The sequence below is a fragment of the Amphibalanus amphitrite genome, unplaced genomic scaffold, assembly GCF_019059575.1.
Source record: "Amphibalanus amphitrite isolate SeventyFive unplaced genomic scaffold, NRLGWU_Aamphi_draft 000006F_arrow, whole genome shotgun sequence".
Taxonomy (NCBI): Eukaryota; Metazoa; Arthropoda; class Thecostraca; order Balanomorpha; family Balanidae; genus Amphibalanus; species Amphibalanus amphitrite.
Window position 1 is genome coordinate 2,218,656 of NW_024881502.1, and position 14,641 is coordinate 2,233,296.

General features: G+C 48.0%; 1 protein-coding gene across 1 annotated transcript; it reads right to left on the reverse strand.

The window, feature by feature from the left end:
• Positions 1 to 9,510: 9,510 nt before the first annotated feature.
• Positions 9,511 to 10,374, reverse strand: LOC122377969 (serine/arginine repetitive matrix protein 5-like). The gene has a single exon (XM_043358627.1). The coding sequence runs from the start codon at positions 10,372 to 10,374 to the stop codon at positions 9,511 to 9,513; it is 864 nt and encodes a 287-aa protein (XP_043214562.1).
• Between the last annotated feature and the right edge of the window lie 4,267 nt (positions 10,375 to 14,641).

The window sequence follows — 14,641 nt, forward strand, 5'->3', positions numbered from 1 at the left end:
GTCCCAGTGGCTGCTCGATCGCACTTTCCCTGGCCCACCTCTCCCACCAGGCGAGACTTTGCCCGGCACAGCCGTCGCCTCAGTGCCTCGGGCGGTGACCCGTTCAAAGGGGCTCACAATTCGTATGGTGCCGTGGCTCTCAAACCAATACAGAACAGTGAAACGCAAAGGCTCACTTTCCATATAAGGCGAACGGCTGATTCTGGCGCCGGGGCTTCATTCATGCTAAGGCGCCCAATCACAGCGCCGCATTTCAGTTAGTGTCGGGCGCAAAAGCTACTATGCTCCGCCCCTTCATCACGTGACCCTGCCCTCACGTGGCCTCAGTCACGTGGTGTTTCCACTTCTTGGCGCATGGCGGCGCTAGTCTCGCAGGGGCGGTGGTAGCTTGCTCCCCCGCCGTCCGGGGGTGATGGGTAGCAACTGCTGGTGACTGTACTTGTACCGACTTAGTTAACCCGCGCCCCAGTGTGAGTCTGGATTTTCAACGACCTGGTGTGTGGGGTGTTTGAACACCCCTACCCCCCACTATTTCGGCTCCTAGGTATCGTAGAAAGAAACGGAAAAAAGCAATGGAAAGCTCGTCAAAAATCATTACGAATTTACTTGTCATTTTTTTTTACCTCAGGTCAATATTGAGGTCACCAGAGGTCAATGAAAAAAAAAGTTTTGAAAATGTCACTTTTTCAATCATCTGCGTTATTTCGTAAAATAATGAAGTGAGAGTAAAATCCAACTAGGTGAGAAGAGCCAATATAACTGGCGACAGGGCACGAATGTAGGAATTGTGCTTAGGTCATTATTCGTGGTCCAGAGGTCCAATACACCAATACCTGCCTATGCAGTACCGTTCAGACCAGATGACCTGATATGAGCTTGAAAGGTCAAGATCATAAAATAGTCTTGTAACCGCCTCTCCTTTTATAAAAACACATCTAACACAACTTATCAACGTTTCATAGCCAGTAGCTATGGCACATCGTAGATACCGCCTTTTCCCCATAGGTTTATAATGGAGGCACCCAAAAATGACCTGACCCGAGTTCACCGATATCAAAATTCCGAGATATACGAATTGTAGGTACCAATGAGTTATTGAAGTCCTGAAAGTTTCAAAACTTTCCGTCCACCACTATGGCCGTGGCTGGACCCCAACGTTTTTTGGAGGTTGGGTCACTTCGATTGACCTGGTGACCTGACCTGAGGTGACCTGGGTCTAAAATTTTCAGGGAAGGTGGGGAAAGGATTCCCGGTAAGGTATACCAAAAAAAAACCGCAGGTGTTCAAACACCCCCACACACTTGGGCGCGGGTTAACGACTGCTGTTAAATACTCTTTTTTTGCTGTTGACTACATTTTGCGCATCAACTTTTCGCGCACCTATTAACTATTTGCTTGTTGACTTTTTGTGTGTTGACTTTTAGCGTGTTGACTTTTAAGCATGCTGACTTTTAGCGTGTTGACTTTTAGCATGTTGACCTTTCGCGTGTTGACTTTTAGCGTGTTGACTTTTAGTCGTGTTGACTTTTAGCGTCTTGACTTTTTGCGTGTTGACTTTTTGCGCGTTGACATTTTGCGTGTTGACTTTATGCGTGTTGACTTTTAGCGTGTTGACTTTTAGCGCGTTGACTTTTTGACATGTCGGCTTTTTGTCTCTTTGACATTATGTCTTTTGACTTCTTGCGTGTTGACTTTTAGCTTGTTGACTTCTGGCGTGTTGACTTTTTGGCAGGTTGATGTTCATTTGTTCATTTTGTCCTTTGACTTCTTGCGATGTTGACTTTCTGTCTGTTGACTTAATGTCCTTTGACTTTTTATCCGTTTACTTTTAACGTTTTGACTTTTCATCCGGGAATCGTTTGGCTCTCATCAAAACCAACACCTACACACCCCCCTGACATGCAACAACCTGAAACTGAGCATTCTGGCTCGCGCCAAGGATGGTCCCGACAGAAAAATAAAATAGTCCATGTACATCAGAGACCAGAGACCTACACTTAACACCCAGACTACCTTGTGGCCGCTGACACGGCTGCAGCCTTAGAATGATATACATATGTATATACTGTACGTGACACTTGTACATAGATGATATATGACTCATAGATATATGTAAATATATGTAAGCATTGTACATGCCACATCTGTATATATGTTAATGCTTTACATATTTTTATGTCTATGTATGATAGACCTGTACATTTCTGTATAATATTTTCTCTGTATATATGTGTGGTATATTATATACCTATATATGTATATGTTGTATAATCATAAAGAGAACATCATTCAAATGTAAATGCGTCACAAACTTTTCTGGATACATATAGTCTGAAGTGTATATATAATAACAATCACATGTGAATAATTGATGATATTATGTGTAATGTATGCAGTGCACATGTAGTCGATTATGTTTGTATGTAAAGCTATTGTTTATTGTACCTATATACGTGTATATTGTAAATACGTACACTGTATACATACATTCATATTGTACCTATTCAAACTTCGCCAAAAATGTCGGTCCCTTGCGAAGTGTAGCATGAGTTTGCTATTTATTCTGCAGTGTTCTTTGTTGTTCCATGTTTAAAACGTATATGTTTTTCTGTAATTATCGCTGACGAAGCTCCAGGAGCGAAATATTCGATAACTTTAAATATAACCTTTTGGCTCCTATTTCTGATTTATATTATGAGGTTACTGGTTATTCTTATATTATTATTAAATACATTTACCTTTACTAAATACCTTTCTTAATACCTTCTATATCCTTTTTGGCCACGGTATAAGCGTCGTGCTCAATAACTACCCTATTGAAGTACGGATGTTCATTAAAATGGCCGGGGTAAACACAGATAATTACAAACCTCTTATCGGCATTGTCCGCAAGGTAAACGCTCGCCTCCGCGGCGATCTTCAGGCGGGGAAGACGGTCAACGTCTTCGGACTCCATTGGCACACCGGCATGCCGGGATAGGCGTGAGTGGAGCCCTCTCAGACAGCTGTCATAAAAAGAAAAGACGTATTAGATACATCACCTGATACTAATAGCTAACGTGGTAGTTACCTGCACTTATATTCATGTGGTTCCATTCGTTTGATGTACAACTAAATGCTTTATAAGGCACATAACGCGCAGAAAATTGGTTTAAAGGGACACTCCCACCTTAACATTAGTTTTGAGTTGAGATAGCCAAATTGGTGGCCATGGCCTGCAAATACCGGTTTGGGCACTCACAACATCGACAAATGCTTTAATTCGGAGATATGGAATTTCAAACTTGCAGTTTTCGGATTCTAAGGGGCTAGTGCATTGGTATGCCCCCTTAGAATTTGTGACGTCAGCGGAGATCTAACGATTTTTAAATATTTTACTAAAACGTTTGGTAGCACGCGGTGGTATATGCTGCTTTGCGCGCAACAAATGCCGCACTTTCAAATAAAGTCGCTAGGAACAGCGGAGATCCCAAAAAGTAAACAAAAGTAAAAGTCTAATATCTTGAAAACCGGTGAATATTTTTCGATGAAATTTGGTAGATATTCGTTTTCGCTCTTTCTGAACCGAGCGACATCACTTTCGTGCCAATTCATTAACTTTTTTGAAGGTGGGAGGGTCCCTTTAAGTGTTATTGGGCCATTGATGTAGGGGAGAGTGGGGAAAGACGCCCAGGGTTTTACTATGTCTTACCTATATTATTCGAAAATAACGATCGGAAAGCAAAAAGTTGGAGTTTCAACGGAAGCCGACATCATTTTTCTCTAAAAATATGACACTTTCGTGCCTGAAATATGATAACTTTTCTTGCTATTAAGCATTTTCCTGAAGAAGTGAAAGGGGGCATCTTACCCCACAGGGTGGGAAAGACGCCCCCTGGCGTTGGGGAAGATGCCCCCTGCACTATAAGTGGCATAAATGGGCACGTGAATCGCCTGAACGAATAAGTAGTCCCTTCGAGACTGCAGTAGACACCAAACGTCATCGTAAGGGCCCTCAAAAGTAGTTGTAAGGGGCTTCAGAGGTCATCGTTAATACCATCATAGTCCAGCGCGGCCATACAAGCCTCCGTGGTGGCGTTCGGAGACCACTGTGGGGCCCTTATAGGTCTTCATGATGCTTGAGGGCCCTCGAGCCCATCTTGGGGACCTCAGATGCCAGCGCGGCCCGTGGAGCCAACGTGGGAGCCCTCAAAGGATGTCGTGAGGGGCCCTGGAGCCAATAATGGGGCCCACAGAGGCCGTCGTGAGGGCTCTCAGAGTCAGATGCCGCCCAAAAAGTCGCTGTGTGTGCCGAGAGACCGGCATGGGGAGCACCCGACCGTACTGGGTTCTCAATAGTCCCAGATCGGCTTTTGTCTCTCAAGTCTCATCACAAGTATGTAATAAATGATTTGACGGGCTGCTTGAAGGACAGCCTACGGATTTAGGGGGGCGTCTTTCCCCATCAGGACAGGGGGCATCTTACCCCAAGGTACCGAAGCAACATTAAATCAGTACAATTTGTTAGCCATAAAACTACACCCTGAAACAAACTGTTCGGGACACAGTACACGCATGTTAATGTATCACGACTATAGCAAGGGACTCAAAAATTATCTACCTTCTTTGATATAGAGGATTCTTCATGGCTCCGAGTGGAAGATAAGGATATCTTTTCCAAGCGGGTTACTGAAAAACCGAGCGACGAAGGAGCGAGGTTTTTCTGTAACACGCGAGGAAAAGATATCCGATCTTCCACGAGTGAGCCATGAGGAATCCTATATCTTTCTATGTTGAGGTTTATTCTTAATTAATAAAATATTATATTTAAATGCATTCATCTATATAAAAGTAGATTCAGAGTAGTATGTTCTTATTTCATAAGTTTCATCCATAAACAACCATTAAAAATGTCGTTCGGTTATTGACCCATCATCACATGAACTCTTGATTTTTCGCTATGAACCCTCGAGACCTTATCTTTGCATCTCAGAGGGATGCAGATACCTATAACAAATTCTTATCTTTGCATCTCAGAGGAGTGCGAGATAGAAATATCCCTGCACTGTAGACCCAATGGCAAATAAACCTCAACTAGAAAGATATTTACAATGTTTTGACACCAACATATTTTTTGAAAGTAGCAAATAAAAACATGCAATCATCAGCCAGCCGTTGCCCAACTGAGCTTCGCAAATTTTTGTGCAGTTAACAAGGCAGGCTTCCCCTTTACGCTAAGAACATTAATTTCCAGGTTCGATTCTTTGTTTCGCCGCTAGAGGGGGTGGGGCGTCTTTCCCACCCTGGACATCTTACCCCACTCTCCCCTATACTTTGGCATAGGTAACACATTTTCCCCTTAGGGCCAATCCCTTTAACCCTCGCCGGCACAGGGGGTTTGATGCAACCCCCCCCCTAAGGTTTTTCGCGAATAACTCGCGTAAAAAGCGGCCGATCGCGACGGAACTTTCAGTACCTTCGCATTGATCAATTCTACACCTACCCTGAAAATTTCATGACCCTGACCCCAATGACCTTTGACCTGTGACCTCTTTTCCGAGACCATGTTTGGCCGGAATCGCAATTCGGCGTATGTCGGCTAACATTAGCCGCGCGTTTGCAAGATTTTTGTGGTTTCAAACTTTCAAACAAATGATTTGATGTCGCTCCCATACATTAGGGTGGGTGTCAAGGTCACCTGAAGGTCAGGTCAGGTCATTGACCTTTGGTGACCTCGGGTGACCTCGGTTCACTTTTTCGAGTTTTACATGTTTCTAGGCTAGTTTTTGGAGCTGAATTCGAATTTGGCAACCATTTGAACATTTACGAAGTAGTTTTGGTGCCTTCGTAACATGTTACGAAGCTGTCAGAGGCGGTTGACACGTATTACGAATACCCGTCACAACCCCTACCGGTTGACCTGACCTGACCTGACCCGACTTGGTCTAAATGCTTAAAGACATCATCTCTGATCAAAACTAACACGATATTCGTGATCAGCACCCCGGAAAACTACATAGCAGCCACAATTTACGACTTTCTAACAGGTCCCGATTTTCCCGGTTTTCGGGTCATTGACCTGACCTGGAAGGTCACCCGATGACCTAGGACCTTAAAATTGGGTATCATCGGCTTCGTCTCGTGACGGGCAACACGCTCGTTTTTCCGCGAAGCTCTAGCTCGATCAGGGGCCAAACGCGAGGGGGGGTCGTACCAACCCCCCCCCCCTTGTGCCGTCGAAGGACGCAAAATGGCCTGTGCCGGCGAGGGTTAATGCTTTACGCGGTGAAAAAGAAAATTATGAAAAACGTATTTCGATTTGGTCTCCACAAAATAAACGATTAATTTGTCACTCTAAATACACATCAGTGTCATACACCTGCCACGAATTCGTGTTACAATGAATGTGTGCGTCTTCATATGATCAATTTCAGTTTTGAAGTAAAAGCAGAAAACAGAATCAACAAAAAAACCTGGATGGCTCCTGCGATGCTGTTCTTCACACGATTGGCGTCGAAGGGCAACGCTCGGCCAGTCGCTGCAGCCTCGGCAAGCCAGCAGACCCGGTAACCGCAGCTCCAAGAGTCTGCTTGCTGCGGTGTTGCAGGAACCATGACCTTCCAGCCCTCCCACCGCAGATCTGGCGTTGCTGCAGTCATGAGGAGCTGAGCGGCGCGGACGTCTTCATCAGCGGGCCAGCAGCCCAGAGAATTGCAGAACACGATGGCCTTCTTGCGCCAGAGGACTACGAATAGTACCCAGTGTTCTCCGACATTTAGTGGCATCAGCCACGTTGAGGCAGGCACGCTTCTTGTGAACATGGCTGTCATGCAGCGCCGACATGCCCGGGTGACGCACTCCTGCCAAAATACGGACAACGCAAGACATGGATGAGTTGCCACTGCCGCGCAAAACAAGTCGACAACTTCATCAGTCAGCCACTCCTCTGACTGGACCAGTCTCAACAGCTCCGAGCGGCGTACATTTGAAGCGGCAGCGGTTGTGCAGGAGTGGTCCAGAACGCCGGCCTGTGCCGCTGGAGCGACCCATTCGGTCTGGTCAGTCTGCCAGCACGGAGCGGCCTGTCCGGTCGTGACTGTCTTTTTCATTTTGACTTCACGCCTGGCGAGAGGATTTAGGCCAACCTGCCTGATCATGAAGCGCGGCACCGCACCTCGAATGCCGGCTTGCCCAGTCCTCGTCAAGGTCGCGGCGTGCCCGCTCGACTTTCTCTTCCCTCTGCCCACTTTTGCAGAGTGCACTGCACCCGGGACTCCGGTCTGTCCGGTCTTCGTGGTCTTCGTCCGGGTCCGACCCGCGGGGGCGGGGGCACCAGAGCACAGATGTTCAGAAACACTGGGTAGTGCTCCTCTGCCCACTTTTCCAGAGTGCACTGCACCCGGGACTCCGGTCTGTCCGGTCTTCGTGGTCTTCGTCCGGGTCCGACCCGCGGGGGCGGGGGCACCAGAGCACAGATGTTCAGAAACACTGGGTAGTGCTTTCCTGTATGCGAAGCCTCGCCTTGTTCTCCTCTTCCTCCAGCTCTCCTCTGCGTCTTTGAAGTCCGGCGCCTTCCTTTTCTTCTGACGAGGGGCTGCTGGCGGAATCATGGCTTGTTTCCGGTGCGCTGTCAGATGTCTGATTAGTGTCTCCACGAGCACACCGGGCACAACCTTGCGTCTTTTCAGTAGGCTGTTTTTCAATGTCCTAAACCAGCTCTCCACAGCTGCGTTACTGGCTTGTCCATGTGTCAGTGAAACCCACAGAGGTGCCAGAGGCATGACGACACTGCCGATGTGCTTGGCCAGCGCAGGACAGTAGCACGGGTTGCTGATGTTGTTGTTATCGCAGTCGTTTTCCAGTTCGGCCTCCACGGCCAGTTGCAGGGCTTTGAAGTGCCGTCCTGGCTTCGTACTTTCACGGTAAGATCGCCAAGTATCGTCATCGGGTTCGGCTGGGTCTTCGTAGTCTTCCTGCATTTCTTCTGAGTCCCCCAAGTCGATCTGAGGTTTTGTCTTCGAAAGTAGCAGGCGGCACATGTTGAGATACGCCGCATCCACCTCTGACACGCTCGACGAACGCTCCATCTGTCCAAAAAGCCACATCACTCCTCGCCGTTCGGAGACCTTCTTCTTGCCGAGGTGGCTGACAGCGGCTCGAGAGATGCTGTGCGTGATATGGCAGGTGCACAGAGATACCGCGATGCTTGGCACAGTGCCCGGAAGCGCGGCATCCCAAGCACTGTCAAGGAAGGCTGGGAGGTTGATTCCCGCGATGCTGGTGGTAACGGCATGCAGGATAGCCCACGACAGGTCTGTCACGACCCGGGGTGGCCGAAAGTGACGAGACCCTCCTGTGCAACGTCGGAAGTCATGACAAACTTGCTGCAAAAAGAAGGTCAGGCACGGCGTCGTGTGAGCCTCGGAGAGCATGTGAGCGATCGGATACGAGTTACCCTCAGAAGGTGTGGCGATGACTGAATATAGATATGGTCGTGTATCCCCTACCTGCTGACTAACAGCACCAGTGGCATCGATGTGGATGGTGCTCGGGTCCTTGTCATACCGCAATAATGTGTCCTCGCCGTAAACGTGGACCATCAGCGGAGAGTCACTCAGAGCATGAACGTAGCCTTTGAGCTGCTCACTGTGTGAGTCCATGCTAGCTGAAACTGACTTTCACAATTTTCAGATCTTCAATTGGCTTGGAAGAATATCGTTCACGGGCCCGGACCTCCGCGGCCGCCTTCCTCAACACCTCAGAGGCCGGCACTGAGGAGGTGTTACCATGGCTTAGGGCAGTCTCTGTTGCGTCCGCCAAAAGCTTCATACGGTGGTTGTATGCACCATCGCCCGCAACATCTCGGGCAGTTTAAAGCCGGCGCTCACCAGTCAGGTGACGACCCATGCTACCACCCTCGTGCCGTGCGATTCCTTTTTCCTCGACTTTGAGAAGGACTTCACCCAACGCTGGCGCGGAGCCGCTTCTAGAGAAAATGATCCTCTTTGGACATGATGGAAACTTGCAGCGCGCTGTGGCCAAGAAGCCCAGCCCTTTTATCTTTCTCGAAGAAGCTCTCTTCAGGTATCCGCGTTTGAAGCAGAGGACACACGGGTGCGCTGAAGACTTAGCGTAAGCATCATACAAGACGTTAGTCCAGCCGGAGACAAGATTTGATGCATTTTTTTTTGCCCTTTGTCATGCATGTCCACTGTTTAACACTTAGACGGAGCATGTAACAGCTCGCCTCTTTCACCGGTGGCCGAAGCTTGGATATCATGTCCCCCTTCCGTGGCTCAGACGGGGAAGTCGCCTCCTCCGTTGCTGGTCGCAACCGAGTCTCCTCCATCTGTGACCGGGACCGACAGTGCTCCTCCATAGGTGACCGGGACCGAGATGGAGATCGCCTCTTCATCGGTGACCGTGACCGAGACTGCTCCTTCGTCGATGACCAGGACTGAGACTCCTCCTCCATCGGTGACCGGGACCGAGACTGCTCCTTCATTGGTGACCGGTAACGAGATCGCTTCTTCATCGGTGACCGGAACCGAAACTGCTCTCCATCGGTGACCAGGACCAAGACTGCTTCTCCATCGGTGGCCGGGACTGAAACTGTTCCTTCGTCGGTGACCGGGACCGAGATCGCTTCTTCGCCGGTAACCAGGACCGAGACTCCCTCTTCATCGAAGACCGTGACCGAAACCCCCTCTCCATCTGTGTCCAGGACTGAGGCTCCTCCATCTGTAACTGGGACTGCTCCTCCATCGGTGACCGGGACCGAGACTGCTCCTCCATCGGTGGCCGTGACCGAGACTGCTCCTTCATCGGTGACTGGGACCGAGACCGCTGCTTCATTGGTGACCGAGACCGAGACCGCTGCTTCATCGGTGACTGAGTCCGAGACCGCTCCTCCATCGGTGACTGAGACCGAGACCGCTCCTCCACCGGTGACCGTGACCGAGACTGCTCCTTCATCGGTGACTGGGACCGAGACCGCTGCTTCATCGGTGACTGAGACTGAGACCGCTCCTCCATCGGTGACCGTGACCGAGACTCCCTCTCCATTGGTGACCGAGACCGAGACCGCTCCTCCATCGGTGGCCGTGACCGAGACTGCTCCTTCATCGTTGACTGGGACCGAGACTTCTCCTTCATCGGTAACTGGGGCCGAGACCGCTTCTTCATCGGTGACCGAGACCGAAATCGCTCCTCCATCGGTGGCTGTGTCAGAGACTGCTCCTTCATCGGTGACTGGGACCGAGACTGCTGCTTCATCGGTGACCGAGACCGAGACCGCTCCTTCATCGGTGACTGGGACCGAGACCGCTGCTTCATCGGTGACTGAGTCCGAGACCGCTCCTCCATCGGTGGCCGTGACCGAGACTGGTCCTTCATCGGTAACTGGGACCGAGATCGCTTCTTCGCCGGTGACCGGGACCGAGAATCCCTCGCCATCGAAGACCGTGACCGAAACCCCCTCTCCATCTGTATCCAGGACTGAGACTCCTCCATCTGTAACTGGGACTGCTTTGTTTGGGTTTTCATGGGCTTTCATATGATACCCATATTGGGGGGATGCGTGCAATACTCTTGCCCGAAATCCGTGGGTAAAACTTTCCAAGGGCATTTTTACCCCATAGATTTCAATGCCCATAGGGCTTTCTTCAGCCAGATTGATCATCTGGGCCTGTAGTATCACCATGCCGATTTTGAAGAAAATCGTAGGGGCCGCCCGTTTGACCGAAAATTTTCATCTTGGGTAAACTTTACCCTGGATGGGGTAATGGGTAAATTTTACCCCACCATTTTGTTTGGGTTTTCATGAACTTTCATATGATACCCATATTGGGGGGATGCGTGCGATACTCTTTCCAGAAATCCGTGGGTAAAACTTTCCAAGGGCGTTTTTACCCCATAGATTTCAATGCCCATAGGGGTTTCTTCAGCCAGATTGATCATCTGGGCCTGTAGTATCACCATGCCGATTTTGAAGAAAATCGTAGGGGCGCCCCATTGACCGAAAATTTTCATCTTGGGTAAATTTTACCCTGGATGGGGTAATGGGTAAATTTTACCCCACCATTTTGTTTGGGTTTTCATGGGCTTTCATATGATACCCATATTGGGGGGATGCGTGCGATACACTTGCCAGAAATCCGTGGGTAAAACTTTCCAAGAGCGTTTTAACCCCATAGATTTCAATGCCCATAGGGGTTTCTTCAGCCAGATTGGTCATCTGGGCCTGTAGTATCACCATGCCGATTTTGAAGAAAATCGTAGGGGCCGCCCCATTGACCGAGAATTTTTATCTTGGGTAAACTGTACCCTGGATGGGGTAATGGGTAAATTTTACCCCACCATTTTGTTTGGGTTTTCATGGGCTTTCATGTGATACTCATATTGGGGGGATGCGTGCGATACTCTTGCCAGAAATCCGTGGGTAAAACTTTCCAAGGGCGTTTTTACCCCATAGATTTCAATGCCCATAGGGGTTTTCTTCAGCCAGATTGATCATCTGCGCCTGTAGTATCACCATGCCGATTTTGAAGAAAATCGTAGGGGCCGCCCCATTGACCGAAAATTTTCATCTTGGGTAAACTTTACCCTGGATGGGGTAATGGGTAAACTTTACCCCACCATTTTGTTTGGGTTTTCAAGGGCTTTCATATGATACCCATATTGGGGGGATGCATGCGATACTCTTGCCAGAAATCCGTGGGTAAAACTTTCCAAGGGCGTTTTTGCCCCATAGATTTCAATGCCCATAGGGGTTTCTTCAGCCAGATTGATCATCTGGGCCCATAGTATCACCATGCCGATTTTGAAGAAAATCGTAGGGGCCGCCCCATTGACGAAAATTTTCATCTTGGGTAAACTTTACCCTGGATGGGGTAATGGGTAAATTTTACCTCACCATTTTGTTTGGGTTTTCATGGGCTTTCATATGATACCCATATTGGGGGGATGCGTGCGATACTCTTGCCCGAAATCCGTGGGTAAAACTTTCCAAGGGCGTTTTTACCCCATAGATTTCAATGCCCATGGGGGTTTCTTCAGCCAGATTGATCATCTGGGCCTGTCGTATCACCATGCTGATTTTGAAGAAAATCGTAGGGGCGCCCCATTGACCGAAAATTTTCATCTTGGGTAAACTTTACCCTGGATGGGGTAATGGTAAATTTTACCCCACCATTTTGTTTGGGTTTTCATGAACTTTCATATGATACCCATATTGGGGGGATGCGTGCGATACTCTTGCCAGAAATCCGTGGGTAAAACTTTCCAAGTAAAAACATTCAATATTCACTAAAGGACATGATGTGGAGTTTGCTAATGTAATAATTGAATGAGGACTTTACTCCACAAGAAATCGTTCGGGTCGGAGCTTTCGAATTGTATTACAAAGCTTCGTCAGCGTATCGTAATCGGGTTCGGGGGTATCGGTCGCAAAATTGAGGGCGATTCGTCTTTGGCAGACAGGACATGTCACAGATAGTAAAATAGATAAATAGTACGTGACATTCTATGATAAAACATTTAACATATATAAAAAGAAGAAAATATCTCATAAGCGATATACATTCTAATTATATCTAAATCTGTTAAATAACAAAGGTTATATAAAGTGATAAATAGTAATAAAGACCTACCTAGGATATATAGCAAGTGATATAAGCATGTATGCAACATCAATAGGTAATAGGCTAACAAAGGTACCAGGTATATAAAATACACCATAAATACACTATAAATGACCAAGAAAATCATTCAATAGGTAAAGAGTAAAAGTGATAGCAAGAAATTCAGGTGCTATGCTACAGGATCGCTGGCTACCCATTAGGGTGTCCCAAATTTCACGAAGTTTTCCAATTCACTTAGGATACACCGGGATCCCGTTCCTTGGTTCATTTGAACCTCACACACCAATTTATAGAGTAAACTACCGGTAAACAAGGTTGCCGCTAGTGCTCTGAAGTTTTATTTGCATTTTGGTGTTATATGCTAATGCAGCGTTGTAGTCTCCGAAAGCAAAATGGGACATCTGTGTAAGCAACATAGCAATGTTACCTTCTCCGATGCTCAGTGATGCTCAGATCTCACGCACATTGCACACTGATGAAGATCCGGGTATATGCACGCATACATAGGTGTGTAACTGTGTGTGTGCGTGCCCGTATGCGTCCGTATGTGTGTATGCGTGTGTGTGTGTGTGTGCGCGCGCGCGACTGCGTGCGTGCCTACCGGAGAGAAGGCAATGCCCGTTTTAATCTTGGTGTGAGTGATTTCATGTGCCGATGATTTTGTTCAGGAGTAAGTGATCAAATACAGGTCTCAGGTTGGTACTTCAAATGTCTCGCTTCAGATCGAACCGTCTGCGGCAATGGCACACCACATAGACGCAGATTGAACGGAATCAAATTGATATTGAAGCTATGGGTATTAACTTCGCCGTACCCTGCTCTGAGACCGTCTACGCGTAACATCACTGTATCCTGCTCCGAGATTTGTATAAACAAACATCATACCCTGCTCTGAAAACTGTCTAAAACATCGTACCCTGCTCTGAGATCCGTCTAAAACATCGTACCCTGTTCTGAGATCCGTCTTTAACATCGTACACTGCTCTGAGATCCGTCTAAAACATCGTACCCTGTTCTGAGATCCGTCTTAAACATCGCACATTGCTCTGAGATCCATCTAAAACATCCTACGCTGCTCTACGATCCATCTGCACTATACAGTCTACACGTAACGTCATCGCACCCTGTTATAATATCTGTCTACCACTGACCCATGTAGTCCTTCTTCGTGTGACCGCAAAACGACCTGTGCCACGCCACCACCTGGGCCAGCGCCTGCGGCTGGTCCTCATCTTCCGTTCTGTCCATCAACTCCTGTGCCAGCTTCACTCCGCCATCCGCTCCATCATTTACAACTGCAAGACTGTTGTGAATAATGGAAAATAATTGACGTATTTGTGAACTGCTTTGTAACCTGAGATATTTTCCCATTTTTTGACAGGCTCTTGCAACCATTCGAGGGCGCACTCGTCCAGATTCTGGATGAGTGACTATGATTCTCATAGCCGGGTGCAACCATTCAAGGGGGCACTCATCAAGATTCTGGATGAGTGCGCCCTCGAATGGTTGCAAGAGCCTATCAAAAATGCAAAAGTATCTCAGGTTACAACGCAGTTCACAAATACATCAACAGTCTGGCAGTTGTGAATGATGGAGCGGATCGCGGAGTGAAGCTCGCACAGGAGTCGATGGACAGAACGGCAGATGAGGACCAGCTGCATGGCCCAGGTGGTGGCATGGCACAGGTCGCTTTACGGTCACACGAAGAAGGACTACATGGGTCAGTGGTAGACAGATATTATAGCAAGGTGCGATGAGGTTACGTGTAGACTGTAGACTAGAGTGTAGATGGACCTAAGAACAGCGTAGGATGTTTTACATGGATTGCAGAGCAGTGTACGACGTTTAAGACGGATCTCAGAACAGGGTACGATGTTTTAGACGGATCTCAGAGAAGAGTACGATGTTTTAGACAGTTTTCAGAGCAAGGTATGATGTTTGTTTATACGGATCTCGGAGCAGGATACAATGATGTTACGCGTAGACGGTCTCAGAGCAGGGTACGGTGAACTTAATACCCA

Coding starts and splice junctions, on each gene's coding strand:
- LOC122377969 (XM_043358627.1), bottom strand. CDS start 10,374: ATGAAGGACCAGTCTCGGTCACGGCCACCGATGGAGGAGCGGTCTCGG.